Raw genomic sequence first — 27,631 nt, 5'->3', positions numbered from 1 at the left:
GGTAAACACCCAGATCGAGATAACATAATGACGAAATTTTATACCCGTTTAAAGCTTAAGAGGCTTTTCAATCATTCCGACTAACAGGTGGTGATCGTAAATTGTCTGATTAATCGAATTTGCTAATTCTAGAATTCATTTGAATTTTTAAATGTTTATTTGGTTTATACGGGATGTGATAAAAAAACGGTGCATGATTTTTTCTAGCATTAATTACTTATGTTGCATATATTTAAACTAGTTTGTCTAACGCCCTTATGTGTTGAAATAAGTAGTGACAAGTTTCAATACATTACAGCTTTTCAGTCCTCTGCTATAGTCTATGGAGTCGGATAATTTTTAGTCTGTCCTTAAGTGCCTAAAAAGCTCAATAAATTATCAAATTTGTCCATGGTAGTACTTGAAAACTGTTTACAAGTGATATGAATGATTTAGTGGAAATTTATCATTGAAGCAGGACGACTGGTCGCCCTTAAAGATGAAAAACAAACCTAAAATAGCGATTGAAGGACTAGCGCGTTCGCAAGAAACCTAAAAATGAGTTTACATCCGCGTCTGGCTTTTTATAACAATGGCGAATGTGCTTGAAGAGAAACGTTTTGGCTAATATTGAGAAGGCAACGATAGAACAGATAAAATCTGATCCAAAAGAAATGGTTCTTATCATGAATTTGATCCCAGAAAATTCTGTTTTTCATAACTTCGATTGACATCAATTGGCATTAATTTTAATTTACTAGAAATAGTATTTATGTCGGCTTAAATTCCATACGATTCGATGGCATATATGTTATAGCATTTGCATCATATATTTTCAACAAAAAAAATATAATAGTAACCAATAGTGAAATGAGGGAATAAACTCCTTGTAGTAAGTTGGAGTTGATTTTATGAATATCCAGAATATATTTCAACTGTAATTGCGAGTTTTATCTTATTGACATAGCTGTTAGGAAAATTATAAATGACTTGACTGAAAACGATAAGCAAAAATTGCAAGCTCACTTAAGTTGATTTGGGATGAAATTCACCTCGTTGTGACTCCCTAACAACCGCGAGGTTAAGAAATATACAAACATCATAAAGAAGTAATGATACCATTTCAATTCCTGTGCAAAGGACAGGATTCAGGGATTTTCTACCTGGTTAATACCTGAAAATCATCCGCTTTTCATATTTTCCTTTGAAAATATAAATTTACAAGAGAAATAAATAATAGATTTGGTTTCAGATTGTGAAATATTTAAACGTTTTGATTAAAAAAAAAGATCGAAAATATCTCAAGTGAACCACAATAGATTGTTCGTTTGAGATTAAAATTGTTAATGATTTTTTTACACTACAATTTCAAATAATCTTTCAAAATTCATTCGCAGGAATATTATTTAAAAAGTATGTAAATTGTTTGACTCTATTTTCTAAGATTATGTTGTGTATATTAATTATGTTTTATTGGAAAAGAATACAGAAATTGCAATGTAAATACTGTCAGTGTAGATTTAATAGAGCGTTAATTGTTGCATTAAATCCTCCTCACTCTATTTTTTGAGTACCACAACGAAATAGATCATTATCAAAACAAGAAAAACAACCTTTGCCTTAAAGAACAAAGAACTCGAATTTTTGTAAATAAAATATCTACTGGATGAAATTATGTAAAACGAATAATCTTTTGAATTATACAGGGTGCGGCAGCATAACTTCCTTTTTTAAAAAGTTCGCCATTTAGTCGGTAGATGTCGTAACGGAGTGCTAGTGGTCTCGTTCGAGAGGGGGGACTATAAAGTTTTGTCCCGGCACAGTTCAGTCGCCATCATGCGTTGGAACAGTGAGGAGCGTGCGTTTGCCGTTGAGGTTTACTTTTCGAGCGGATGTTCTGTGATCGCAACCCAGCGCGCCTTTCGGAATCGCTTTAATTTAGCCCCCTTGGCCCCTGTCCCGGACCGGAAATCAATTGTTACGTGGGTCTGCCCTTGGACTTTCCGATCGTTCTGTGAGGAGAATACTTCATGATGATCTTCATTTTCATCCATACAAGATGGCAATTGTGCAGGAACTTTCTGAACGTGACTTCAATTCTCGGAGGAACGCGTGTGAGGTTTTTCTGGAAGTCGTTCCTGAGGACGCTATTGTTTTTTTTAGTGATGAAGCCCATTTTCATTTGTGTGGATCCGTAAACAAACAAAACATGCGCTACTGGGCTGATACCAATCCTCGACAATTGCATCAACGGCCTTTGCATTCACCTAAAGTCACAGTGTGGTGTGCAATTTACTCACGTGGAATTATTGGTCCCTGGTTCTTTGAGGAAAATGAAGTCACAGTGACAGTGAATTCGCACCGGTATGTAAACATGTTACAGGAATTTTTTTTCCCACGGCTAGATGAGTTGGACTTAGGGGACACTTGGTTCCAACAAGACGGAGCAACGGCACACACTTCAAGAACATCGATGGCTGTTTTGAGGGAACACTTCCCAGAGCGCCTTATCTCAATTAGGGGCGATTTGGAGTGGCCAGCCCGCTCTCCCGATTTGACCCCTTGTGATTATTTCCTATGGGGTTTTTTGAAATCCCGTGTGTATGTGAACCGTCCAAGGACCCTACAAGATTTGAAGACGAACATCCAGGAAGAAATTGCCAACATAACGCCTGCTATGCTGGCAAGAGTCATGACAAACGCCAGAAATCGGTTTACTCAGTGTATGGAGAATGGGGGACGTCACCTAACTGATTTGATCTTCAAAACTCAGTAAAACAAAACTTTATGTATGTGCCTGTATTATAAAAAACGAATAAAAATTTTCTGATTCATACAATAAGTTTTATTAACTTTTGAAAAAAGGAAGTTATGCTGCCGCACCCTGTATAAACACTAAATTCGCCATTCCCAATGAACGTCTTTATTTACAAACGACAAATTTAGTTCTGTCACTTAGCAATCTTGGCGCTAGTGTAAAAAAATGTGACATTACTGTCAATGTCAATTGTCAAGATAAATAAACATTTTTTTCTATTTCCCAAATGATTTCGTGATGTGTTAATCGTATGAAGTGGAAAGAATTTTATGAAATTCAGTTTCCATTGCTACAAAGAAAATTAGTAGTCTTAACAGACAAAAATCGGGGTTTTCCACTGTAACAGGAACTAGTAAGAACAATTTAACACCTAGGGAAATGCTGAACACACTGTTTACATCACCACTACACCAACACTCACGATTACACTGTATGACGCGCGTTTCGTTTACCTTCAGTCTCTGAAGTTATTGAAACGCGCGTTAGACAGTATTGGTGTAGTGTAGTGTAGTGTAGACAGTGTACTCAGTATGAATATCACCAACGATTCCAGAAATTACAACTTAGTTGTGATGTCACCTAGGTAAATTGTTATCGAGTTCATCGGAATACAATAGCCAAAATATCAAAATTGATAAACAGTTTGAAAAATAACAAAAAGCAGTTGAAGACGTTGAAGAAGATTAGTGAAATTGGAACATTTAAGTGTATAAACAAGGTACAGCAAAACGATGGTCTATACAGGATAAAACTTTTGCTCTTTCTATGTACAAAAGAATACTCTACAACCTTTTATTTCAACTGTGATAAATAAATATAGTTTAATATATAAATCCCATAATTATATCCGGCCACCCTCTTATTTTGTACCAAGTTGTGTGAATTTTGAAACTTCTGGAAGTAACAACTTTTTAATCGACTTATCACAACTAAAAGGACCTTAAAGTGTGCATTGATTTAAACCTTCTAATATATAGTCCATCTTCTTTCTTTTATATTTTTTGCTCCTTGGTTCCTTTCTCTTAGATGCTTTGCATAGTTTTCACTAGTGGAGTCCATTAACTCTCTCGGCTAGATTCTCAGCTCTAAGAATTTACTTCTGGAAATTTGGTCCTTGAACAACATTAAAAACATAATTCGTATGATATTGGTATCGAGAAAATAAAAGTACTAACGTTTGAACAGGTATTTTAGTTTTTTGTTAGGTGTGTCGTTGATAAGGTGCATTTTCATGAATTTATGTATGTCATGGTTACTTTTTTATTAATATTCAGTTTGAATAACCGACAAAGTTGAAGTGTTTGCGAACTAGTCTGACCCTGTTAAAGAGGAACATTAATTCATACAGTGGCATATCTCAGTTAGCAAATGATCCGTCATCTTGAGTAAAAAGTCGATGGAGAGATAAAGAGTAAGAAGGCGGCATAAGGGTAGATGATTCGCTACTCTCGGAGTTGAACCTGAATTTAATGGAAATGTGTAATGCGGAAAGTAACCCCTTGATAAGAAAGACAGGCAGATCAATTGATAGCGTTTCCAGAGACGCTGAATAGGGAATTATGAATATATTTAAATAACAATAAAAATATCACAATAATTATGAAAAATTACAATATAAGTTGTTATTAACTCTAAACATAATTAATTTAGAAGTACTGGCAATTACGGATCTAACAAATCATATTTAATGTTATTGCTTTTCCACTTTTATTGTTGACAAGTCAAAATTTGTGGATTCAGATTTCAATCAAAAAATCTATAAGAATGTAATTATAGTTAATATTGAACGTAGAGTAAAAAGAATGCAAGTAGAATTAGTATTATTGGAAGAGAGAGAAAAAACTTCGCTGTACCACTCTCTATATGTATTTCTATAATCGCTTCTGATTCCTTTGCGTTCCAATCAGAAAGAGTACAGAGAAAAATAGTGAGTTCTTTTTTTCTAAAGGGTGCTCCGGGACTAGATGCAAAAAATTCGGGAGTGAGTAGATGACGGGAAAATAATACTGTGATATAAGAAAAATTTTCTAATACAATCGCCTGTTTCTGAATTAGTATTTTTTGCATTAAGTTCTGGAACACCTTGTTTAATAACAGTTCGGAATTCCTTGAACAAGTTGTCATACCTAGTTTCCTCTATATTTAATATTAACTGTGTGAACGAGAAAATTATACATAAAAAAATTAAGATAATGAACCCGAATACAAGAAGAGTATTTTGAAAAAATGACTAAAAAAATCATGAACGCCTTAGGTGGGTACATTTTTGAGAAGCAGTGTTTTAATGTAGAGGTACAATCATTATTAAATAAATTTATTGTAATACATAATTATTTTCAGTAATTACACAGTTCAGATGCTAGTTTAGAAAGTATTCACAGCAAAATGTTATAATTTTTTTTTAATCCATAGTATAACTTGTTAAGGTTTCAAGCAAACTTTTTTTTACGTGTACGTATCAACAACCGAACAAAATCCGCTTGATACATTCATTTACCGTCCTTACACATATACTCTCCTTTGTTTGGCATCTATTCAAGTAGGCTCAAGTCTACTGAACTAATCCTTAAGACGAAGCTAGGGGGCTGAGAGGCTAGGTCGTAGGTTTCTCTAAATAAAGCTCGCTAATATGCAGAAACCTTCTTAACCTAACGAGATTAATATACACAGGACAGGGCAAACCAACACTGCTAGAAGACTAATCCGTTTTTAGCTTCGTGCGAGTTTATTAGTTACATGGGTATTAGTAGTTAGATTTATTAACAGAAACGAATATTTCTATTTTTTTACAGAAATGTAGAGTATAAAAAATGTTTTTAGTTTCGACTATTTATATGTGTAATGATATCCTTTTGTTTCAGCCAAGTCCTTGCCAGTCCACTGCATAGTAGAAGCAATATGTTCGCTGGAGGAGAGTCGTTCATTACAACATGGCGTATGGAGACGTCGTCCAATGATAGAAATAGATACATACGTAATTATTCCTGTTGGGACACCTTTCCACAATTTAGTTCAAGCTGCCCTTTTTCGTCTTGGGTACTCCACAGAAAGCGCGGCTGCAGCTAAGGGATCTGTATTGATAAAAAATTGGAAAGCATTAAGCTTTGATCAAATATCTGACGATCCTCTCATTACCGTTGGAGATATATTAGGAGAACTCGCGACAGTGGCCACATTGAGGATACAGGTATTCAGAGGCAGGCCGGGAGTTCTTTGTGAAATTAAAGACAAGCTTCTGAGGTTTTTGTTATTACAATCACATGGTTTACTACTCTCCTCTGGATGTCCTTTAGATGAGGTATGTTTTAAAATAACATGCTCATTGTATGAGCTTTACGCTTCTTAAAGAAGTACGATTTATTCTAATTATTACATCATATCTCCCTAATATCTCAGTTATTTAGGGAATTGAGGAAATGATTATATTGACTTCTTATACAAATTTTCCCATAATTGGCGTGCTGTACTAGGGACTCAAAATGGGATAAATTTTTTCCAATATACATAATTGAGACGTTTGGGTGGATTGATGAAAAGTTTATTGAACGATATTTTTTTAATCCAGTAATTTGAACATAAAAGACATCTAGGTGATGTATTATTTAAACGAAATTTCTTTATGGTTAACGAAACACGGGAAAAAAGCCTTTCTGCCGGTACAGATGTAGCTGAGAAAATTCCTCGCAATCGCATTCAAGACGGAAATTATGTTGCGGCTTTGAAAAAATTCGAGGCTTTTGCGAGACTCGCGAGTAACTACAATGGAGAGCGAAAAATTGAGGTCACTTCAGAAATTGCGAAAAATTTTAGCGTCAATATTGATGAGGATTAGTAGGCGTTAAAGCAAATTTGAGAGCTGTCATTAGCTGTCTTTCGATGTATTAGAGTACAACTAACGATTGCAAAGTGTGGTGATTTAATAGGCCCATAATGCCTTTAGATTCGATTGTTGTGGCAAGAATTGTTGCGCTGTTACAAGATGGTCGGGGTCAACGTGTAACTGCAAGAATTATTGGTGCTAGTCTTTGTGATTTGCAAAAGATGTACCAGACTGGCCTGATCACTATAAGACCAGGATCTGGGCGAAAAAGAGTTACCACTCAACGAGATGACCGTTTTTTGATGTCCACAAGTTTGCGGAATAGGACAGCTACTGCGGTTGCACTGCGAATTCAGTTGGAAGAAGTGAGAAATATCAACGTTAGTGAATGGACCGTTAGAATACTTCATACTGCTGGACTGTCATGCTACAAAAATGCTACAGGTCCCCCGTTGCAACGCCAGGATCGGACTCCAGGATTGACATTTGCCACTGGGTCAGATGGACATCGGCGCGTGTGGAGAAGACCCTGGGAAAAATATGCTGAAGTTTGCATTGACGAGCGTCATCCATTTGGCGGTGGGTCAGTTATGGTTTGGGCGGGAATCACTGCACGAGCTCGTACAGAGGTGGCCTTCATAGAATATGGCTCCCTAATCTCACACAGGTACATTACGGAGATGCTAGAAGACCATGTTATGCTTTTCATGGTGACTATGGGGGAACATGGCATTTTTATGCAAGATAATGCGAGACCACATATGGCCAGAATTGTCAGGGAGTATCTGGATGAGGTATAAATTAGGCGGTTTGACTAGCCAGCCCGCAGCTCAGACATGAATCTCATGGAACATGTCTGGAACGAGTTGGGACGACTGATCCGCAGACACACACCAGCACCAAGAATTGCCCAGGAGTTGAGAAGATTGCTGTTGCAGGATGGGATAACATCGACCAGAATATGATCCGCAACTTAATTCAAAGTATGTCGCGCCGACTTCAAGCAGTCATCAATGCAAGAGGAGGGAATAAAATTTATTAGTGTCAAGTTTTTTTATTTTCTTCGTTCCATATCTTCCCTATCAAAAAAATGTTGAATTCTGCCCAAAATGTTAATTTGTTGCTTTTCCAGAATAAATCATTACATCCAAGAAAAAAATGCATTTTTCTTTAGTATAGAGTATCACATTCAGCTTAGAAAAGTGCATGCAATGATGTACAGTTTGCGAATACTATCTGAAAACGTAAAATTTCAAAGAACATGAAAATTTTAAGGTGACCTCAATTTTTGCTCGCCATTGTATTTAAACCTATAACAGTTAATCAACTATCAATTATCTACTACCTTATCCTAACCTCAATCAAAGTCTTCTCCTGTGAACCTGCAACATCTCTAGACCTTTAAAAAAATGTTTTTTCTTGCTCTGCAAACCAGACCTCCACAGCTTTTATTATCTCCTCGTTGGAAGACACATTTACGACCTTTTAAATTTTTTTCAGTTGAGGAAAGAGATGATTGTTCGACGGAGCCAAATCTGGTGAAAAAGAGGGATGTTCTAGTAATTCAAACCCTGAATCACGAATTTTTTGTCCTGCAAAAACAAAATACCTTAGGATAGCTTTCCGCGTCTTTTCTCTTTAATTTATTGCTGTAAAGTGGTCAGTAATGTCGAATAGTAATCTCCAGTTATTGTTCTACCCTTATTCAAAAATTCAATCGTGATTACTCCATGACAATCTCAAAAAACTGAAGCAAGAATTTTTCCAGCAGATTTTTGGACACGAAACTTCTTAGGTCTTGGAGAACCAGAGTGTCGCCATTCCATCGATTGTTGCTTTGTTTCTGGATCGTAGAAATGTACCCAAGTCTCATCCATAGTAACAATTCGGTTTTAGAAGTCTACATCGTTTTCAAATCGAGCACAGATCGAACGCGATGCTTCTACCCTTGCACGCTTTTGGTCAACATTCAAACATTTGGGGATCCATTTTGCAGCAATTTTTCTCATGCCCAAATTGACGTGAACTATATGATGAATGCGTTCGTATGAAATATTGAATGCTTCAGATCAGATCCGTTTTAGCCCAATTCGACGGTCTGATAAAATCATGTCATGAATTGCATAGATATTTTCAAAGTTATTGTTCGTTACTATGCTAACGCAATATTTTGTTTATGCATGGACCTGGTCTAGGCTAACTAGATATCAATACATCCTCGTACATATTAGTTTGATCCAAAAATTTCGAAAAATTAGTGTGGAAAATCGCCGTCTAATTAGTTAGGTCTGAAGTGCATTTGGGTGGTTGAGAAAGTACAATAAGCCAGGTCTGATATTATTCGTGCATAAATGCATAAGCAATAGTAAATTGAAGCCTAGTATTTTCTTTAATAATGTACATATTGTAATAGGCAGCGCATTACAGTAGTCCTCGTTTGGCAAAGGCATGCCCGCCGCCTTAAGAATTATAATACGAGAACGAATGTATTAAGGGTGCAGAGAATGACTGTAACCTTGCTTTTAATAAGATTATTTAGCATTATTTCATGGAATTAATGAGATCAAAAGCCTTCTACATCATACAACGCGGATCAAATCCGACAATCTCAGACGCAAGTTTTATAACTGTTAGCGTTATTTTGTTTTTTAGAAGCTTATAATATCGTTCAAATGAGCTTCATTCCTTTATACAGTATGAGCAAAATAAAAACGTTAACATAACAACACATAAATAAATGTTAAACATTTGCCAAATAAAGTTAAGATTTTCCGGTTACAAAAAATAAACATTTATCCATACTTTATTATTCTATTGTTTGAGTGTGATTATTCATCAAATATCAGGACAGTTTGTCCTTCATTAACAAAAAATGAAGATATTGGACCTACATCAACAAACAATAGTATGGATATTTTCCTAACTTTTTAATCCTAAAATATATTATTTACAAAAAATCAAATTTTGTTCAGTTTCAATTTGTACTTAATACAACTCCAGAAACATTGGAGGAAAGTTCAAAATATTTTTGTTTAGTTTCAAGCCCATATACATAGATTCGTGATTCGTCGCCTGTCACGATCTAATAGATCTTAATAGTCTTTCAAAGCACCGCGATTGAATGTTTTCAGCATTAAATGTATGCGAGTGGAGTTAATGCCCAAGTATGCTTCAATCTCACGGTATGTCACATGATTATCTTGCAACATCTGGCACAACAGCCGATTTTTGACGACATTCATCCTGTATCGAAATACGACCACGATTGAATTCGGAAAACAAACGAAACATTTTGGTTGGAGATGGCGCTTCATCACCAAAAGTCGAAGCGAATTGATCGGCACTATTCTCCTCATAGAAAGTCATAGAAAATCATCGCAGAAGTTGTTCAAGATTCAATTCTATTTCTTGATTAAGATTAATGTTTCGAGTATCTGTAAACAACTTAAATAGCCCTCGTATGACAATACGTTATGAGTACGTTCACCATTAAAAATGTCGAGTTTTATGATGGCAATGTCAGATTTGACATATTCAAATCAATGTTGCCGTACCGCTAAACTTCAGTAGAAACCCCCGAGGTTAACTCGTGGTCTGTTGATAAATTGGAAACCAAGATCTCCAAATCTAAGCACCGTTAATTACATAAGCATTACATAAGCCCGTCGTGCCAAACTTCAAATTACCATAAGCAGATGATGTAGCCTGCAGTTTCATCCTTTTTCATGAAACAGCGGCTCTTCGGATCGTCCGTAATGCCCATAGTATGAAGATGGCGTCTTAGATGAGTCTGGTTAAAATTCCCGTCACTAGTCGGATTTCGCGCCTATTTAATTGCAGCAGTTGTTTCTTAAGAGAGGCAGAAGGCCCATTTATTTGTGTCTTAGCTTATCTAAATACATTCCTAAGGTTTACGAGAAATGAATATACCTAGATAATGGATTAATAAATAGCAATAGGATCTAAAATGCAATTTTTTTCCATGGGAAAACTTAATGTTGCCATAACTTCATTATGAGAGCTGTTGCTTTGCTTTTAACAAATTTTCTAATCAGGTTTTCCAATAAGTGTATATAGAGCACAAGCAAAATAACTGATTGTCGAGTTAATAAATCATCTTCAATACTTTCATTTTATATAAAACATCTAATACTACTTTCTAGAAGAAATTCCAAATCCGATTCAATTCTAAAGTCACCCCGGATGAAGAAGACACTATATCAAATATAAGTGGATGATAACACGTCGTGAAGATGGTTTTTTGATATACCCACGGAATAATTCTAAGTAATATGTAATATGCCAAATTTTATTCAAATTCGTTCATTAGTTTTAACGCGATTCAGTAACGAACTCAAATTTCTTAGTGAGGTAAATATTTTTTAATATTTTTACAATATAAAGTTGGCCGCCCCTGTAAGGGTAAAGTTTAGATCATTACGAGGAAAAGAACGGAATTAGTTGGTTACCAGAGATTTGGAGATAAGACGGGAATAATAAGAAGCATATATTACCAAGTGTTTGTACGTAGGTTTTCAGAGCGAGATTAGGTGCTTAAAAGCAGACTTTGGAAACCGTGTTTTCCCGGATTTATCTTAGGTTCAGCTACTATTCAGATGAAAGGCACAAAATGTTATGATTTATATGTTCGTCGTTAGGTTGTTGCTCGAGTGCTTCAATGGCTGTTTAACTTATTTTTGACTCAATTTACATATTTACATATTAATAATTAAAACAATAAAATTAAACTTGATTTTCTCGCTTTTGATATTAAAACATTTTATTTTTGAATATTACTGAATTTATTTGGTAATTAGTTTTATATGGCAACATCTCTGTAAGAAGTTAATCCAGTACGTTAGGAATTACCAACAAACAAGCGAGAAGGTTCCTTCTAAAATCTTAACCTCGTTCTCTTCGCCGTTGCTTCCGAGATTTAATACTAATGAATAGTTGTAAGCTCTTTGTTGAATTTAAAAAACGATCTATTTATCAAGAGTTAAGATCGTGAATGTTTTCATCAACAGATATTTTGTTTGCAGTATTTTCCTTGCCGGTTACAAGATGGGAGGGAGTTAGGCGGCAGAATTAACCTCAAAATTGTATGACTACTTTATTTTCGATTATACACACCATATTTCGTTCTAAACGAGTTCTTCAAATGAATGAAAAGCTTTAATGTCATCTCATTTTTTAATGGCAAACTTTGATAATAAATTAGAAGATGAAGAATCACGATATAAATTTTTAATTCAAAATTTATATAATAGCCAATGAGAATTAATTAACCAGTGCCCAATATATAAGGAAAAGCATTTTGAGGTTAGGTTTCTGATATATACTACTGTCTTGTTTGTATTGTTTACTTGAGGTTTAGTTCATTATTTATATACGAGTTTTTTCTGTATTCCTTACTCTGTGTTTTCAGTTACTTCTAGTTCTGTATTTTAGCTTAGTAATTTTTCCAAAACTTTCTGTTTTGATTAATTTGAGGTTAGTTGATTTCTTCTAAACTGTCTCATTTATCTAAATACAATCAATAAAAGATGTAGTTATTAAAAACTAAACTATTAAAAAATCAAAAATAAAATTATGAAAGTCTTGTATATTTTTTTAACGAAAACTAAAAACAAAATGGGAGCCAATGGCGCTACGAACATAACCAATAAAACAACATTGATTCAGCACTTAGGTATCATTAATTAATTCTCGCTGATTGTTGTTAAATTGTTTTTCTAACACAAATGAATTAGTAGTCTTTAATCTATGCTACGTTAACCACGTGGTTATTAATGCCGAAGAAATAGCGTTTTCACATCTACTGACACGACACCGGTGGTGTCAATAATGAAAGCCACGAATCACAACGGATGAAGGTCGCGTGGATGTTATCTAATATTGGAATATCTGGCGGTTAGACCGTTACCAGTGCGTTAACTGGATTTTCAAATATACGAGGTGCAGCTATTATATAACTCATCATTCCTCCTCTATCTCTACAACGTTCCATACAAACCTTTCATTGTTTGAAACATCTATAAAGTCATCAAGACGCGTTCCGATTTTAGATTCAAATCTTGTTCCTTTAAATGTAGATTTAGATGGATGGTCTACGACTGGTATGAAATTGATGGAAACACCTTGACAAAAATGCGGATGAGTCTGCGAGACCCATATAGAATTTTACGATGGGTCCAGCTTGGAAGCCATTATTGGCCCAAACTTGGTGGGACTCTGGGAAGATAACAATGTCCTTCGCTTGGTTGGCAAGCCTGGACCAGGCCTGATTGCCTAGATAAACCCAAGACTGGTCTGCAACCCTGGGCCAGGCTAGTTGCTTGTAAAAATAGATTTTAAATATATTGTTAATTTATAGTTTTATGACAAATTTCTATTACTGCGCTCTACCAATTGATGTACATAAAAATATTAGTTAAATAGTTTTTCAGAGTTCTGCCAATCTTGGCTGACTATAAGATGGCCGAGGTTGGGTTACTTAGAGTTCTGTCAGGCATGGGAGAATATGGGATGGCCGAAGTAAGGTTACCTTGGGCCATCATTGGTTTCCCAAGGCCTTTTTTGCTTTACTGCTTCCATCGACTCAAATCGGGTCCCTTTCAAAGCAGATCTTTTTCTAAACTTTCAAGGAAATCTGAGCAGACCCGTTGACGCAAAAGCTTTTTTGGCCAGGAGTCAGATTTTTTGGCACCAACTACGCACAGACTTTTGTTGTGTGTAATTTGTCGTGTAAATTTTTTCTAACCGTTTCTTCATCGGCGTTTACAGCCTCGGCAATCATCCAGATGCTCATTCGACGATCTGCACGCACAATTTGGTTGATTTTGGTCACTATTTCCGGAGTTTAAATTTTCACAAGCGACCTTGGCGCTGATAATCTTCAGTGCTTTCTCGGCCCTCACTGAAGCGCTTACGCCACCCAAAAACACGCGCACGATATAGAGAATTGTTCCCAGAGGCCTCTTGCAACAATTTATAGCACTCAATCGGAGTTTTTTTCAATTTAACGAGTAATTTGAGATTGATACGTTGCTCCGCGAGAAAAAAACACGTTCGTTTCAAACTGCTACTGCACAAATATAATAATAGTGACGGAAACGTATTTTGGAACGTGCATAGACAAGATATCTAGACTACTTGTTTTTTATCCCACCCGTCTAGGGCGTCCTCTAGGCGTGCAGTCTCGTTATTTAATAGCTAGACCTCGTTTTGAGTTGTTATAATATTAAATAATCGATGATTCCATTTCAGTTTGATTGCTAGTCAAAAAAAAAAACGAACAATCATAATTAATTCTGTGCGTATGTTTTAATTATGTTGAATGTATACTTGAAACGTGTGCAATGGGAATCGGTACAATAAGTGTATTATGTTTCATTTGCCCATTGTTATTTCATTCATTTGTTTATAAAACATATCTGAAAACCTTGACCAAGCGATTATAAATCTTGTTCAACGTTGACGTATTTCTAATTTAATAGACTTAGATAATCTCATAAATAAGTTTTTCATGTTCAACGAAGACATTAAATTTACAAAATTGTCATAAAGGTCGTACATTTATTTATTACGTAGATAATGATCCTGTTTCAGATACTCCTATCTCAGCTATGCAGATCAACAAATTCATCAGCAGGTCCTCTTCCAGAAATTTCAGAGGAAAATCGGCGGAAGTTTGATCAGTGGTGGACGAGTCAGGTAAACCCCCAAGCACCAGCTGTGCGATCACAGTTCGTACCGTCTTATCCCAATCAATACTCGGTTCCACCTCAACCTGCAACTCCTATGGAACGAACGATAAGTGAAACTCATCCGGCTATGCAAACAGTACACAGCCAATTTCCTACACAAAAAACTAGAATGAGAACAAGTTTTGATCCTGAATTGGAACTGCCTAAATTGCAACGATGGTTCACAGAAAATCAGCATCCGAGTCGGCAACAGATTCAACAATATGTAAAGGAGTTAAACAGTTTGGAATCTCGAAGGGGTAGAAAACCTTTAGATATAAATAACGTTGTCTATTGGTTCAAAAATGCTAGAGCAGCCCAAAAAAGAGCTGAAATAAGAAACGTGTCTACTCCAAACTTACAATGTCATTTAGGGGTGAATGGTTATAGTAATCATAGTCCGACGAATGGGGGTTTCCTGCTAGCAGAAAATTATTTAAATTCAGATCGACTAGCAGAACATAGAATAAAGAATAGCCTTGCTAGAAGACAGTTACCAAATTCTCACACTTCTGATGAATTTTCTAACGCTGGTAGTGACATGGAAGATGAAGAAATGACAGAGGGACCACCGTCTAGTCCTACAGGACCTCTTTCGCTGACTATTCGGAAAGATTCGAGAGAAACTAGTCCTAGATCTTCCACGCCGCCTCCACCTCCCGATATACAAGTAAGCTTACGTTTAAGCAATTGATGTAATTTTACTTTAAAATAGATTCCCATATACGAGAGTTGTTTATATTTCTCAATCAAGAATAATCTCAATATTCTCTATTTTCCACGTCTGCTGAGTTCCAAACTATTCGGTTAGAACAGAAAGACGGTTTCTTTCTGTACCAAATCAAACCCACAACATGAAACTTCTTGTTAGTTGCAAATTCAATTACTTGACTTTTTCATTGACATCTGCCGAGCAAATTGTTCTGTACCAATCATCGTCTTATGTTGCTCTAACGCCATTAGAGCTACACGACTGGTTATGTCAAAGAAACATGATTTTTCCGCAAAAAATTTGGATTTGACTAGTCTAGTTTACCCCAAAGGGCCCAACAAAGAAACAAACAAATTTTGGAGAAAACTATATATATATATATATATATATATATATATATATATATATATATATATATATATATATATATTCAACGTAATCTACTTTTAGTTCCAAATACTTTTCCAAGCGATGTTCAATAAGTTCGATACCCTTTTTATAATAAGAATCTTCAAGCTCCTCAAAATAGCCTTTAACTGCCGACATCACCTCATCATTTTTGGAAAATCTTCGACCACCCAAGTATTTTTTTAAGTCTGAGAACATAAAATGATCCGAGAGGGCTAAACAACACTTTCTTCTTAGCCAAATGCTTGATTTCTTCCCTCAAACTTTGTAATGATAATATATAATACTCACCGTTGATAGTTTTTCATTTTTCAAGATAATTAATGGAAATTATCCCAAGTGCATCCGCAAAAAAGCCGACGCCATGACATTGCCTACAGTCTGTATAGATTGTGTACTTCTCAAGTATCTACCGCCATCTCTAAATCAAGCCCGGTACTTCTGGGACCATCCTTGGAAATAGGCGCAATATTCTTGATAAATTTCTGACATTGTTTGTCCTATATATTTGAATACTTCCAGAACATCATGGGCTACATACAATTTTTTTTGTTTCTACAAACAAGCTATTATAGACTAACTATTGGGTTCGCTACACATTATTATATTCGGTAAAAACAATAAGAAACGTACTTTTGGAATGTTTGACATTATCTATCAGTCGATACGTCATACACTATTTATGTAATTAATCAAAGATCCTTAATTCAACATATATTATTTCAAATGACAGTACACACTGTTTTTACCACTACTGACAATTACACTGTCTGATATGAACGTTTCGATAACCAATTATTGTCTTCAGAGACTGAAGGTAAACCCAGTTTACCTTCAGTCTCTGAAGACGATAATTTTTAAAATAATGAGAGAGTGTAAAGTGCTAGCGGACCTAAAAGTCTAAGAATTTTAAGTATGTTGCTGCAATAAAGTCAGCACACCTTTTTGCAGCCTCCTGTGCTCCTTGGGAAGTAAGCAACTGACTGTTACAGATTGAAAATTGTAAAGAAGAACCGAAAGATGAACCACCATTCAACTCCGTTGTACACGTCAACAACAAAACACCACTTTCAGACGTTGAAGATGAAGATATCGAATCCCAACCATCTCCTGCTCTAAATCGGCAGCTCTCGCAACGATTCTGTACCACTCCGCCTGCGAATGTGGATCATCCGCTCGCCGTTCCCCGAACTGTAGAAGGTATCGATAGATTAGCGGGATTCCCAGTCTTGCCAAATTCAATGTTTAGCCATAGTATTATGTATATGAGTCATTATATGCCTGGATTATCCCATCCGGCGACTTCCCCGCCAAGTTCATCCCTCGCTTTGGCCAGCTTAACCGCCGAAGAACGGAGAAAAAGGAATCGCACGTTTATAGATCCCGTCACCGAAGTTCCGAGGTTAGAACAATGGTTTTCACTCAATACGCATCCCTCACATAATTTAATTCTCAAATATACCGACGAATTAAATTGTATGGCGTATAGACAGAAGTTTCCTAGACTAGAACCAAAAAATGTTCAATTTTGGTTTAAAAATAGAAGGGCCAAGTGCAAACGGCTTAAAATGTCTTTATTTGATAATCAAACGGGTACATATCACAACGAACGAGATTGAAACACATAATTTCTGTGGATTATATTTGATCAAATTAGATCAAATTTTTTGAAAAAGCTGAAAGTTGTACCTGTGTTACTAATTATGTAATAGGTAATATTGTCTACAACCAATTTACTGAGAACTGTCGTTTATATGAAAACACTGTTCAAGGGGCTAATTTTATCTAATTTTATTAGAATATTGAACTCATTTTATTATAAAATGTTTATTGATTTAACATATTCTAAAAAAATTTTGAGTGGGGATTTATATTCTATAAAAGCGAGTTTTTAATAATATTCATAGTTATATGCCAAATTGTTTTCCGTCACGTTATTTAACCGAGAAAAATTAAAAGCTTAAACTTTTTTGAAAATATACAGAAATTCATAAAATACATTTAATGCGTATTTCTCATTATTCAATATAATTCTAAAAATTTCATGTATTCGATTCTATCATATGAATTTGTTGTTTTAATTATTATTATTTAAAAAAACAGTTGGAACCAGTTCAGTACCTAAAACGTGCTCTTTTCTAAAAATAATAAAAATTCTAGTTGATTGGTGAAAAGCAGGAAGTATATCTGATTATAAATTGCTCTATAGAGAACAAAAATTATAGAAAAAATGAATGGAAATAATAATAAAATAAAATTATGATAAATTGAATATTAATGCAATTGTTTTTGTAGAGAATGAAACAAAATTGTTTTAAAATTAATTAATTTAATAATCAACTATAATCTATTGGGAAAATGTATAAAAATCAATAATAAAATGTATATAACTACATATACATCTTACATTGATTATATAAAAACTATTTTTCTTGCTATATGCAATACTGGGGGGACCCACTGATTACAGCTCATCCATTAATCCCATTCCTTTCTATTGTTTTGTAGCTGATACCACTTTCTCATGAATATGTTTGTGCTTTTTCAAAAAGTAGTTCCTACTTTTTTTTCTATAATGAAATTATTCCATTTATAAGTTGTTATAATTGAAAATGCCAGCAGCAACTCTAAACTTTAATCAGAAACGTTTTTCAACATTAAAATTTAGGGTTTTAGCATTTTCTAATGTCAAACATTACGTATCGTCTTTCATAAGCCTGCTTTTCTTCTATGAATATAAAATCTCACTCTTTTTATATTTCCTCAATAGGATCCTAAATATTAAATCCATTTCATCTATTTATGCAAATATTTTTTCAATAATGAAGTTTTTTTCAAAATTACTTATGTTATATAGTAAAAATTTTTTTATAGTCAATTTTCCCATTTATATTTGATGTATTTTCGGAAATATTATATTGAAGTTTTTGGTCTATTATTTCAAATAATAATAATAAATGAGTCCTGATGGGTATTGGGAAATAATTCATGATCAGTGTTTGAATATTTTCGAAATATTCGTATTTTTTCAATTGTGAGAAATTCTGATTAATGTTGAGACAATAAAATTACGTGCCAATAGGTACTTTAAATAGTTATTGTTTTATTTTCAAAATGAATGTTATAGATTTCGTCAGTATTTTGATTTGAATGGTTAATTTTTATTTTAATAACAAAAGTGATAAGAAATTACCAAACTTTATTGTATAAATAATGAAATAATTATGGCAAAAGGTAGACAACCATAATTTCACCGTAGGTAAATGCAAGCTTGTTCGAAAAGTGTACGATTTCTAAAATACCAGACTTGTTAATTCGAAAAAACCTTAATAGAATAATAATACTATACTCGTTTTTTTTTATTGACAATATCTATTGTTTTAACTATTATATTTTTTAAACAAAAAATTATAAGCAATATAATCATTCCATTCCATACCAATTCATCCATTGGTAAAATATACCAATGGATGAATTGTTTATCATGTTTAGGAATTTATATATTATATTTTTTGTTAAAAATATTGAATAAATGTTGTCCCTTACTTTACATTTTTTGAAACATGCTTGCTCGTGTTCTATATATTATACTGTAGTAGTTGAAAATATTAGAAATCTCTTCCAACATTTATATTTTATTTTTATTTTACCAAAGATTGTTATATAGGATTAAAAAATACGAATCAAATCTGCAGTCATTGTACAGAGTGAGGCAGATGCTTCATTTGGATGGATCCAAATAATACATTTATATGAAACCTGAATATTTGCAAAGAGGCATTTTGAATATAGAAATATATACAGGGTCACAAAAAGGTTTTAGGATAAAATTTGAAAATAATCATGACTCTTATTTATAAAAATTACTTTGGTATTCATATTGTCATTAAAGATTTTACTGTTCAAAATCCCTCTATACAAAATTTCCGTTGCATCTATATGTATGTTTTTGAAAATTTATTATCAGTAAACTCCAGGATCAATATACTAAAAATGTATTATTCTACATATTTAATAGTTGATGTGTATGTTGTAGTTAAAAAAAATGCAATGTCTTTGTGAAACGAATTTTAAAATTTTTGTTATATCTTATGTTACATATTTATATAACTCTGTATGTATGTAAATAAACTATTACAAAATTTCTACTTGCCGATTAATTCACCCTTTAAACACAATACAGAAATCAATTTCATTTACTAAAAAAGAAGTTACATAATATTTCAATATCCAAAAACTTGATAAAGCAAAGTTTGCAGTTTTATTTAATTGGATACAGTACAAGGTATGCCTATTAAATAACGAAACCTTCAATATAAATTCCTCCTCATCCCTACATCGCTCCAAACGAAACTACCATTGTTCGAAAAGTTTTTTCTGTCAGTTCTTTCGAGGCGCGCGGCGCTTTTTCTTTCACAACTTTAACAGACTCAAATCTTGTCTCTCTTAATGCAGATTTGACTTTAGGTAGAAGTCGCACGGTGTAAAGTCGAACGAATAAGGTGGGTGGTCTAACACTGGGATGTTATACTTGGCTAAGAACCTCTTGACTGGCGACCCGAACGTGAATCTCATCTCGGCCATTTTTAAAACGCTTAAGGCACTGAACAACACGTGGAAGCGATTAACATTCATTGCCATACACTTAAGTCAATACATTGTAAGTTTCAGTGGCAGTTTTATGTGAAATTTCATAACAATCTGTTGCTATACTTTTACGTCGATCCCCAAACGAAGGCAACGGCTACACTGGTCGGTCTACATACACTTTATACATCGCAAGGCTTTAAAGAAGATAATGTTAATGAAAACATTTAAGCAACAAATAATATTGAGGACTGTATACACTGCACTTTCTATTTCCAAATCACGAAATTATTTATTCATATAGTCATATTTCCAAATTAATTAATTAATTTTTGTATACAGTCATCATGAGACCTATCTTAATCCGTGGTTCAAAATAAATTAACAAAAAGAATCACGGGAATCGGTGCGTTTCCAAAAGAATTAAACCTTCAGACTGAAAACTGAATACAATATCCTTCAAAAGTGGTTATGAGTTGTCGCCAAGCACTTTCCTGAATTCATGACAAGTAGGCTTATGCTGATAAATACCTGACGCCAAGAAGGTGATTGCGAAAAGTAGGACGACGGGAGGTGATACGAAGAGGCAGTTACAGTGGTACTACCAATGGAATTGTTGAAATATTGACACAGGAATCAAAGCCAAACTTCAAGATATTTGATTAAACATAAGGGATAAAACGATATCCAGAACAATGGAGAGAATACAAAGCAGATAAGAAGACTCAAACCAAAAGACCATTAGACATTATACTGTTGGTACAAGTCTCCAGAAGTCGGGACGTCAAATGCAGAGAAATTACACAGTAGATTGCTTCGAAGAAATAGCAGAATTAGACATAGAAAAAATTGGTTGGAAATTGTTCAAAATAAGCTATAAAAAGAGAAATATGGGGGATATTATGTAGTTAACCAAGTTTCCAGATTGTGGGAACTGAAGGAAACGTAATGGGGATTAGAGCTTCGAGTGTACCACGACCAATCTAGGTCGAGGTTACCCGTATTAAACTAACCTAAATGATTGTAGAAAAAATGTTGTATATCAACGAACAGAACGAACAGTGATATTATTGATTTTAACTATTACTTCTTGCTATCAAAATATAAATAACTATTATCGTTCAATATTATAATTATTTTTATCATATTTTTCCATAAATATTTGTTATTATTTTCACGTGACTTCTGATTCATACAAAATGTACTGATATATCAATTGCAAATATAAAAACTATCTAATTTGTGAAATAACTAAGATCATTTCTAGCTCTATATGAATAAACTTGTTTAATTTTAATTATATAGTGACCTGATACTATTTGCAGTACCTTGTATAGAAAAGAAACCGAGGTGTAGAAATTTAGGGCTTCCGGATCTCTGGATACGACACGGGACAATTTGGTCTCGTCATTTGCGGACACAACAAACTCCCTATCTAAAGACTGACGTAGATTATCACGGGTTGCCGGTAGCTTCCTGAAGACTTGGAAACTTACTCGATGACAAGCTTTGTAAACACCCTACATTGTCAACTATCTGATCTAATGAATTGAAAGACACCCAAGCTGTTCTATTTCAAACTCTCTTCCGATACCTCTGATGTTGGCACACATTTAAGCGTCTCTTATTCTCGACAAAATAGATCAGATTGCGCTACAAAAGTTACATTTTCGAGCTTTTCTCTGGATGCCTACTCACTGTATATCTCCCTCTCCGTGGTTCGCTGTAATTTATATCTGTTCGTCAAATCAGTTACACTTTAATGTATATCCAGTGTTAATGGACTCCCCAAGATGGAAGTTCGGGGAGGAAATTGTCTCTATTGATATATATGCCAGGGATATGACGAGGGAGTGAATTTTATTTTTATTGAGGATTAAACTGTAATTTTTATATTTTAATATAACAAAAGGATCGTCCTCCAATACACTGAATAAAAGAACGTTTTTTGTCTTTATTGCCCAAATAGTTTTTATCGATTTTGCCATTTTATGTACGTGAAATTGATGAGTAAAAATAATAATTTTTTTAAAATTTCTTATTTCAAGAAGCCATTGCTTTGTTAGATGAATAATATAAATAGCTTAAACTTTACGAAATAAATACAATTTGGTTTAGAATTATCTACATGAATTTATAATGTATAATATGAAGATGGTCCCAAAAGTATCTGGCCCAATAAAGAAAACACAAAGAAATTTTGGAAAAAAAGATATTTATTTAATGCATTTTCTTGATGGAACGACTGTTTCATTCATTTTTTAAGATAGTTAAACAAAATTATCCCACGCGCATCCCAAAAAACCGACGCCATGACCTTAGAATCGTCAAGCTCCTCAAAATTGCCTTTAACTGCCGACATCACCTCTTTATTTTTGGAAAATATTTGACTACCGAGCGATTTTTTTAAGTCTGGGAGCTGAAAATGATCAGAGGGAGCTAAATATGTCGAATAGGGTACTTGACGTAGCAATTCAATAATTTTGGCCTTTGCAGTAACAGATGGGTGAATGGATGCATTGTCTTGATGAAACAATACTGGTTTTGCTTGATTTCTTCGCTCAAATGTTTCAATGAGTTTGCATAATACTCGTCGTTGATAGTTTTTTATTTTTCAAGATAATCAATGAAAATTATCCCAAGTGCATCTGGAAAAAAACTACGCCATGTCATTGCCTGCAGATCGAACGGTCTTTGTCTTATTTGGAGCCGGTTCTCCCTTTTCAGTCCATTGTTTTCATTGTTGTTATGAAGTGATGGACCCTCATTTCATCCATGTCTATAGAACGACGCAAATATTTGGCTTTATTTCTGTGAAACATTGCCAAACATTGGAAACATCTTCACGACGCTGTTTTTTTGCATAGTGAGCAAAAGCACCGTTCTAGTGTCCAAATTTTGAGTTAATATTCGATGTACCACACTTTTTGAAATGCCCACTATGTCTGCTAGCTCGCGCACTTTCAGTCAATGATCATCCAGTACCACTTAGTGGATTTTCTTCAACATTTCTGGAGTCATTATCTTATTTGGTCAACCACTGCTACCTCTAGGTCGGGCCAGGTACCTGCTCGAAGTCAATGTAAATTGTCATTCACTTTTTTAGAATTGCTATTCTCTCTTTACGTTTTTTCCATAGATTAATTAAACTTTTCCTACAATATTTTGTGTATATTGCAATACTTTGAACATTTTTCAATAGCTGGATACTAAAATAAAAGAAACATTGGAGTGGATTGTATTAAATATTTTACATTGGAACAAACCGCTTAGCTACTAAGTTATATTTGTTTTTATAAGAACTGTTTGCTGAATTACGATTTTATGAATATAATTAATTAATCAATGGAAGCGAATTCTTTTGAATATATGAGTTTGAAAAAAAATGCGGCCATAACAAGCATTCACTAAAGTCGATTGTGGACGATTTACGAAATATGGAAATTAAGTGATGATACTGGCAACGAGGATTTCGATATAGCAGGACTGCCGGGGCGCCAGATGGACATCCGATAGACGTTTAGTATGACCTAAACTAGTAGTTGTACATAGTCATAGTTTTCATGAAAGAGTCGCGTTTTAAAATGTAAATAATTTGAAGCAAAGGGCTGTTATCAGATTTTGTTTCATTTAACATAAGACCCATAGAAAAATATTTTGTTAACAGTTCAATGATTTCCGTAGATTCCGTATTTTCAGTCGATAAAGCACTCAGCGAAAGGACTTTCAAAAGCACAAACACATGAAAATGTTCAGTTGACGTTCAGAACTATCGAGAAGTAATTAAATTGAAGTCACTATTTTTTTATTTTCATAAACACCGCCCCCTAATCGGCTCTTTTCGAAGAGGCCGTTATCAAGGTGCGGGATGAACTTGTATGAATAAGGCTCATTCGCACGGTGGATTTCTCAAAAGCCATTTTGAGCGGTATTGCATCATTTTCGTTCGAACATACAGACTCATTTTTTAGAAAATTATTATTAATAAAACGATTAGATTTTCTCATCTTTCATAATAGCATCTACAAACTGTTGCAAATGAGTTTTCCAGTTTTCGTAACTTTCCAGGAAACGAAATGCTGGTCATCTCGTCACGATCTGTTGGACCGTCTCTACCGTGTTGGTGGGGCCAAGATACTTATCCGGTTAGCTTTTTGCTCCTCAGACAACAATAACGATACCAGCTTCTGGTTTATTTTCTATTTCCAAAATTTGAGTTTGAGGAATGCAAGGGATCTTCTGATATCCATTTTACAATTACTGTATAGTAGATTTTTCACACGCTACACATTTTCGTTGGTCTTTTCAATCGAAGGATATCCAAACCGGTCGTCGTCTTCCACTCATTCCTACCCTCTTGAAACAGTTTGTGACACTCAAAAACAACCAATCTGGCCATGGCCATCTGTAAATATTCCATAATTATCCGTGACGTGGCGTTTCTACAGTACAAGCAACCTGTTCTCCTCAACAACCAAGAGCTGACTATCTCGAGTTCCAATCGCCTCTCGTTCGCAGATTCGGTCTGAAAAAAGCCAGTCCTACTATTTTCAGATCACACCCTGTATTTTGATTTTGTATCTGTGCGAAGCTAGATTGCGAATCCATTTTAATTTTACAATTATTCAACTCCGATACTTGAATTTGTAATAATAAATTACCAGTTACTATTTGTCGTAGAAAATAAAATTTAATGAATTTTTCTAAACGAAGGGTAATGTTAGAAGCGTGGAAATGGTTTATAGAGTATAGAGTATAAAGTATAGAGTATAGAGTATAGAGTATAGAGTATAGAGTATAGAGTATAGAGTATAGAGTATAGAGTATAGAGTATAGAGTATAGAGTATAGAGTATAGAGTATAGAGTATAGAGTATAGAGTATAGAGTATAGAGTATAGAGTATAGAGTATAGAGTATAGAGTATAGAGTATAGAGTATAGAGTATAGAGTATAGAGTATAGAGTATAGAGTATAGAGTATAGAGTATAGAGTATAGAGTATAGAGTATAGAGTATAGAGTATAGAGTATAGAGTATAGAGTATAGAGTATAGAGTATAGAGTATAGAGTATAGAGTATAGAGTATAGAGTATAGAGTATAGAGTATAGAGTATAGAGTATAGAGTATAGAGTATAGAGTATAGAGTATAGAGTATAGAGTATAGAGTATAGAGTATAGAGTATAGAGTATAGAGTATAGAGTATAGAGTATAGAGTATAGAGTATAGAGTATAGAGTATAGAGTATAGAGTATAGAGTATAGAGTATAGAGTATAGAGTATAGAGTATAGAGTATAGAGTATAGAGTATAGAGTATAGAGTATAGAGTATAGAGTATAGAGTATAGAGTATAGAGTATAGAGTATAGAGTATAGAGTATAGAGTATAGAGTATAGAGTATAGAGTATAGAGTATAGAGTATAGAGTATAGAGTATAGAGTATAGAGTATAGAGTATAGAGTATAGAGTATAGAGTATAGAGTATAGAGTATAGAGTATAGAGTATAGAGTATAGAGTATAGAGTATAGAGTATAGAGTATAGAGTATAGAGTATAGAGTATAGAGTATAGAGTATAGAGTATAGAGTATAGAGTATAGAGTATAGAGTATAGAGTATAGAGTATAGAGTATAGAGTATAGAGTATAGAGTATAGAGTATAGAGTATAGAGTATAGAGTATAGAGTATAGAGTATAGAGTATAGAGTATAGAGTATAGAGTATAGAGTATAGAGTATAGAGTATAGAGTATAGAGTATAGAGTATAGAGTATAGAGTATAGTATAGAGTATATTATACAGTATAGTATAGACTATATTTTAGAGTATAAAAAATAAAATATTTTCTATATTTTTTTCGTTCTGTTTTTTAACGATATCAAATTTTAAGATATTTAGTGAGAAAATAATATAAAGAGAATATTATACTTAGTAATTTCAACTGAAATATATTCATTGTCAAACGAAAAATAATATTTTGAATTGAACAGATTGTAAAGACTAATATTGAAGAGACGTAATGAGCTTAAGAATATCACTGGCATTGCTTTGTTAGTAGTAAACATTAGGTAACTTGGAAAACTGAGGATCATAATAATAATTATACGTCTGCAAGATAATACGTAAGTATTTCCTTCTGAAATCATAGGGGTAACAACAGTTTTTTTGAAGGTGTATAAGGTTTTTAAAAAATAAATGAAAATCAAACTGGTACAGAATCGACAAAACATAAAAATTGTTGGCTGCAATAACTTATCTCGAAAATATTCTCGTCTTTAATTTTTTTTACCATAACGGTATTTTCTTGCTAGGGCTGGGCAGTGCAGATTTTATTTTATTAATTTGATTATTTATTGAGAGGTGCCATCACGATTTGCATGCATTTCATGAAATAATGGACTTAACTCTTGTTGAGTCCTCATCCTATCATTATCTCACTTTTAGGTAGAAGTATATTAATAGAGTAGTTTGTTAAATAAGTTCATTTGAACTATCACAAACATTCTTGGTCTCCAGTTATGATAAACATGACTTCTTGAAGAGATTAGATGAGAATTTTCATATTTGGTATACCTAATTCCAAGTCTTCTTGTTGTTTTACTTGAAAAGTTGAGGAAGATGCGAGAAGTAAATGGATGGATCGAAGTATTTCCACACTGTTACTTCAGGCAAAGAATCCAAGATAATGTTTTTGAAGATGAACTTAAAATTTTCTGCAAGCTGAACTTTTATTTATAAAGTGTTATTAGAGGCTTCTATGGAATAAATATCATGAGTAATGACGCTTTGTATGCATGTATATTTTGGACGATTCATTGATGGCTGAAAAAGGTTTTAATTAAAAGTATGAAAAAAACTGTTTATTTCGTCAGTGAAATCGGAAAGGTATCAGTGTAGAGCTGGGTTTATCAACCTTTTCAACGCTGCGATCCTTTTTTTAGATAAAGAGTTTTGGCGCCACCTTCTAGTAACATAATAAACTAATAGATATATCAAGTGATCAGTTATTGGATTTCACTTTTACTATGTTTCCCCGACAAGTTTAAAGTATAAAGGATTGACCAATGTAGTGCTGAAACTATTGACACTTTTTCCTACATCTTAAATTTGAGAAAAAGTATTCTATACAATGCGATCAAAACAAAAGAAAAAAAACTGGAAAATGATATAATTTTGTGTTTGACAAAAATCAACAATTAGTTAATTCCAAGCAAGCTCAAATTTCTCATTATTGATTCTGCTGAAGTTCATAAAAATAAAACGTTTTGCAATTTCACAATGTATTGCTTCAGACTCAGCTCAGTTTATAAATATATACATGGTCGCTTCATTTATTATCCGGTTTCTGTAGCTGGAACGTATTTTTTTCATCTTCTCTAGCGACTGCCTAATACAGGGTCAGCAACACCTCGGGGTCCACATACAAGCTTCTTGAAGAGAAAGACTCCGTGAAACCATGGACAGTGCTGCCGAAAAATCGTAGTCTAGGCCATACGCAGCTGACTCATAGCTACTTATTTGATGTTAAACCTCATCCTAAATATGAATTTAACGCAGCAAG

General features: G+C 33.9%; 2 protein-coding genes across 2 annotated transcripts in view; one reads left to right on the top strand and one right to left on the bottom strand.

The window, feature by feature from the left end:
* LOC130896215 (uncharacterized) overlaps positions 1 to 19,629 on the top strand; it is an 83,522-nt gene extending 63,893 nt beyond the window's left edge. The window contains exons 3-5 of the mRNA XM_057804156.1: positions 5,659 to 6,095; positions 14,229 to 15,035; positions 16,478 to 19,629. Of these exons, the coding sequence (XP_057660139.1) occupies positions 5,659 to 6,095; positions 14,229 to 15,035; positions 16,478 to 17,104 (1,871 nt within the window). The 3' untranslated portion in view covers positions 17,105 to 19,629. The remainder of the gene's footprint in view (positions 1 to 5,658; positions 6,096 to 14,228; positions 15,036 to 16,477) is intronic.
* LOC130896222 (solute carrier organic anion transporter family member 74D) overlaps positions 1 to 27,631 on the bottom strand; it is a 227,996-nt gene that overhangs the window by 114,869 nt on the left and 85,496 nt on the right. The window lies entirely within an intron of this gene.

Source organism: Diorhabda carinulata, chromosome 1, assembly GCF_026250575.1.
Source record: "Diorhabda carinulata isolate Delta chromosome 1, icDioCari1.1, whole genome shotgun sequence".
In the NCBI taxonomy this organism is placed as follows: Eukaryota; Metazoa; Arthropoda; class Insecta; order Coleoptera; family Chrysomelidae; genus Diorhabda; species Diorhabda carinulata.
This window is presented reverse-complemented; position numbering and strand designations above follow the sequence as displayed.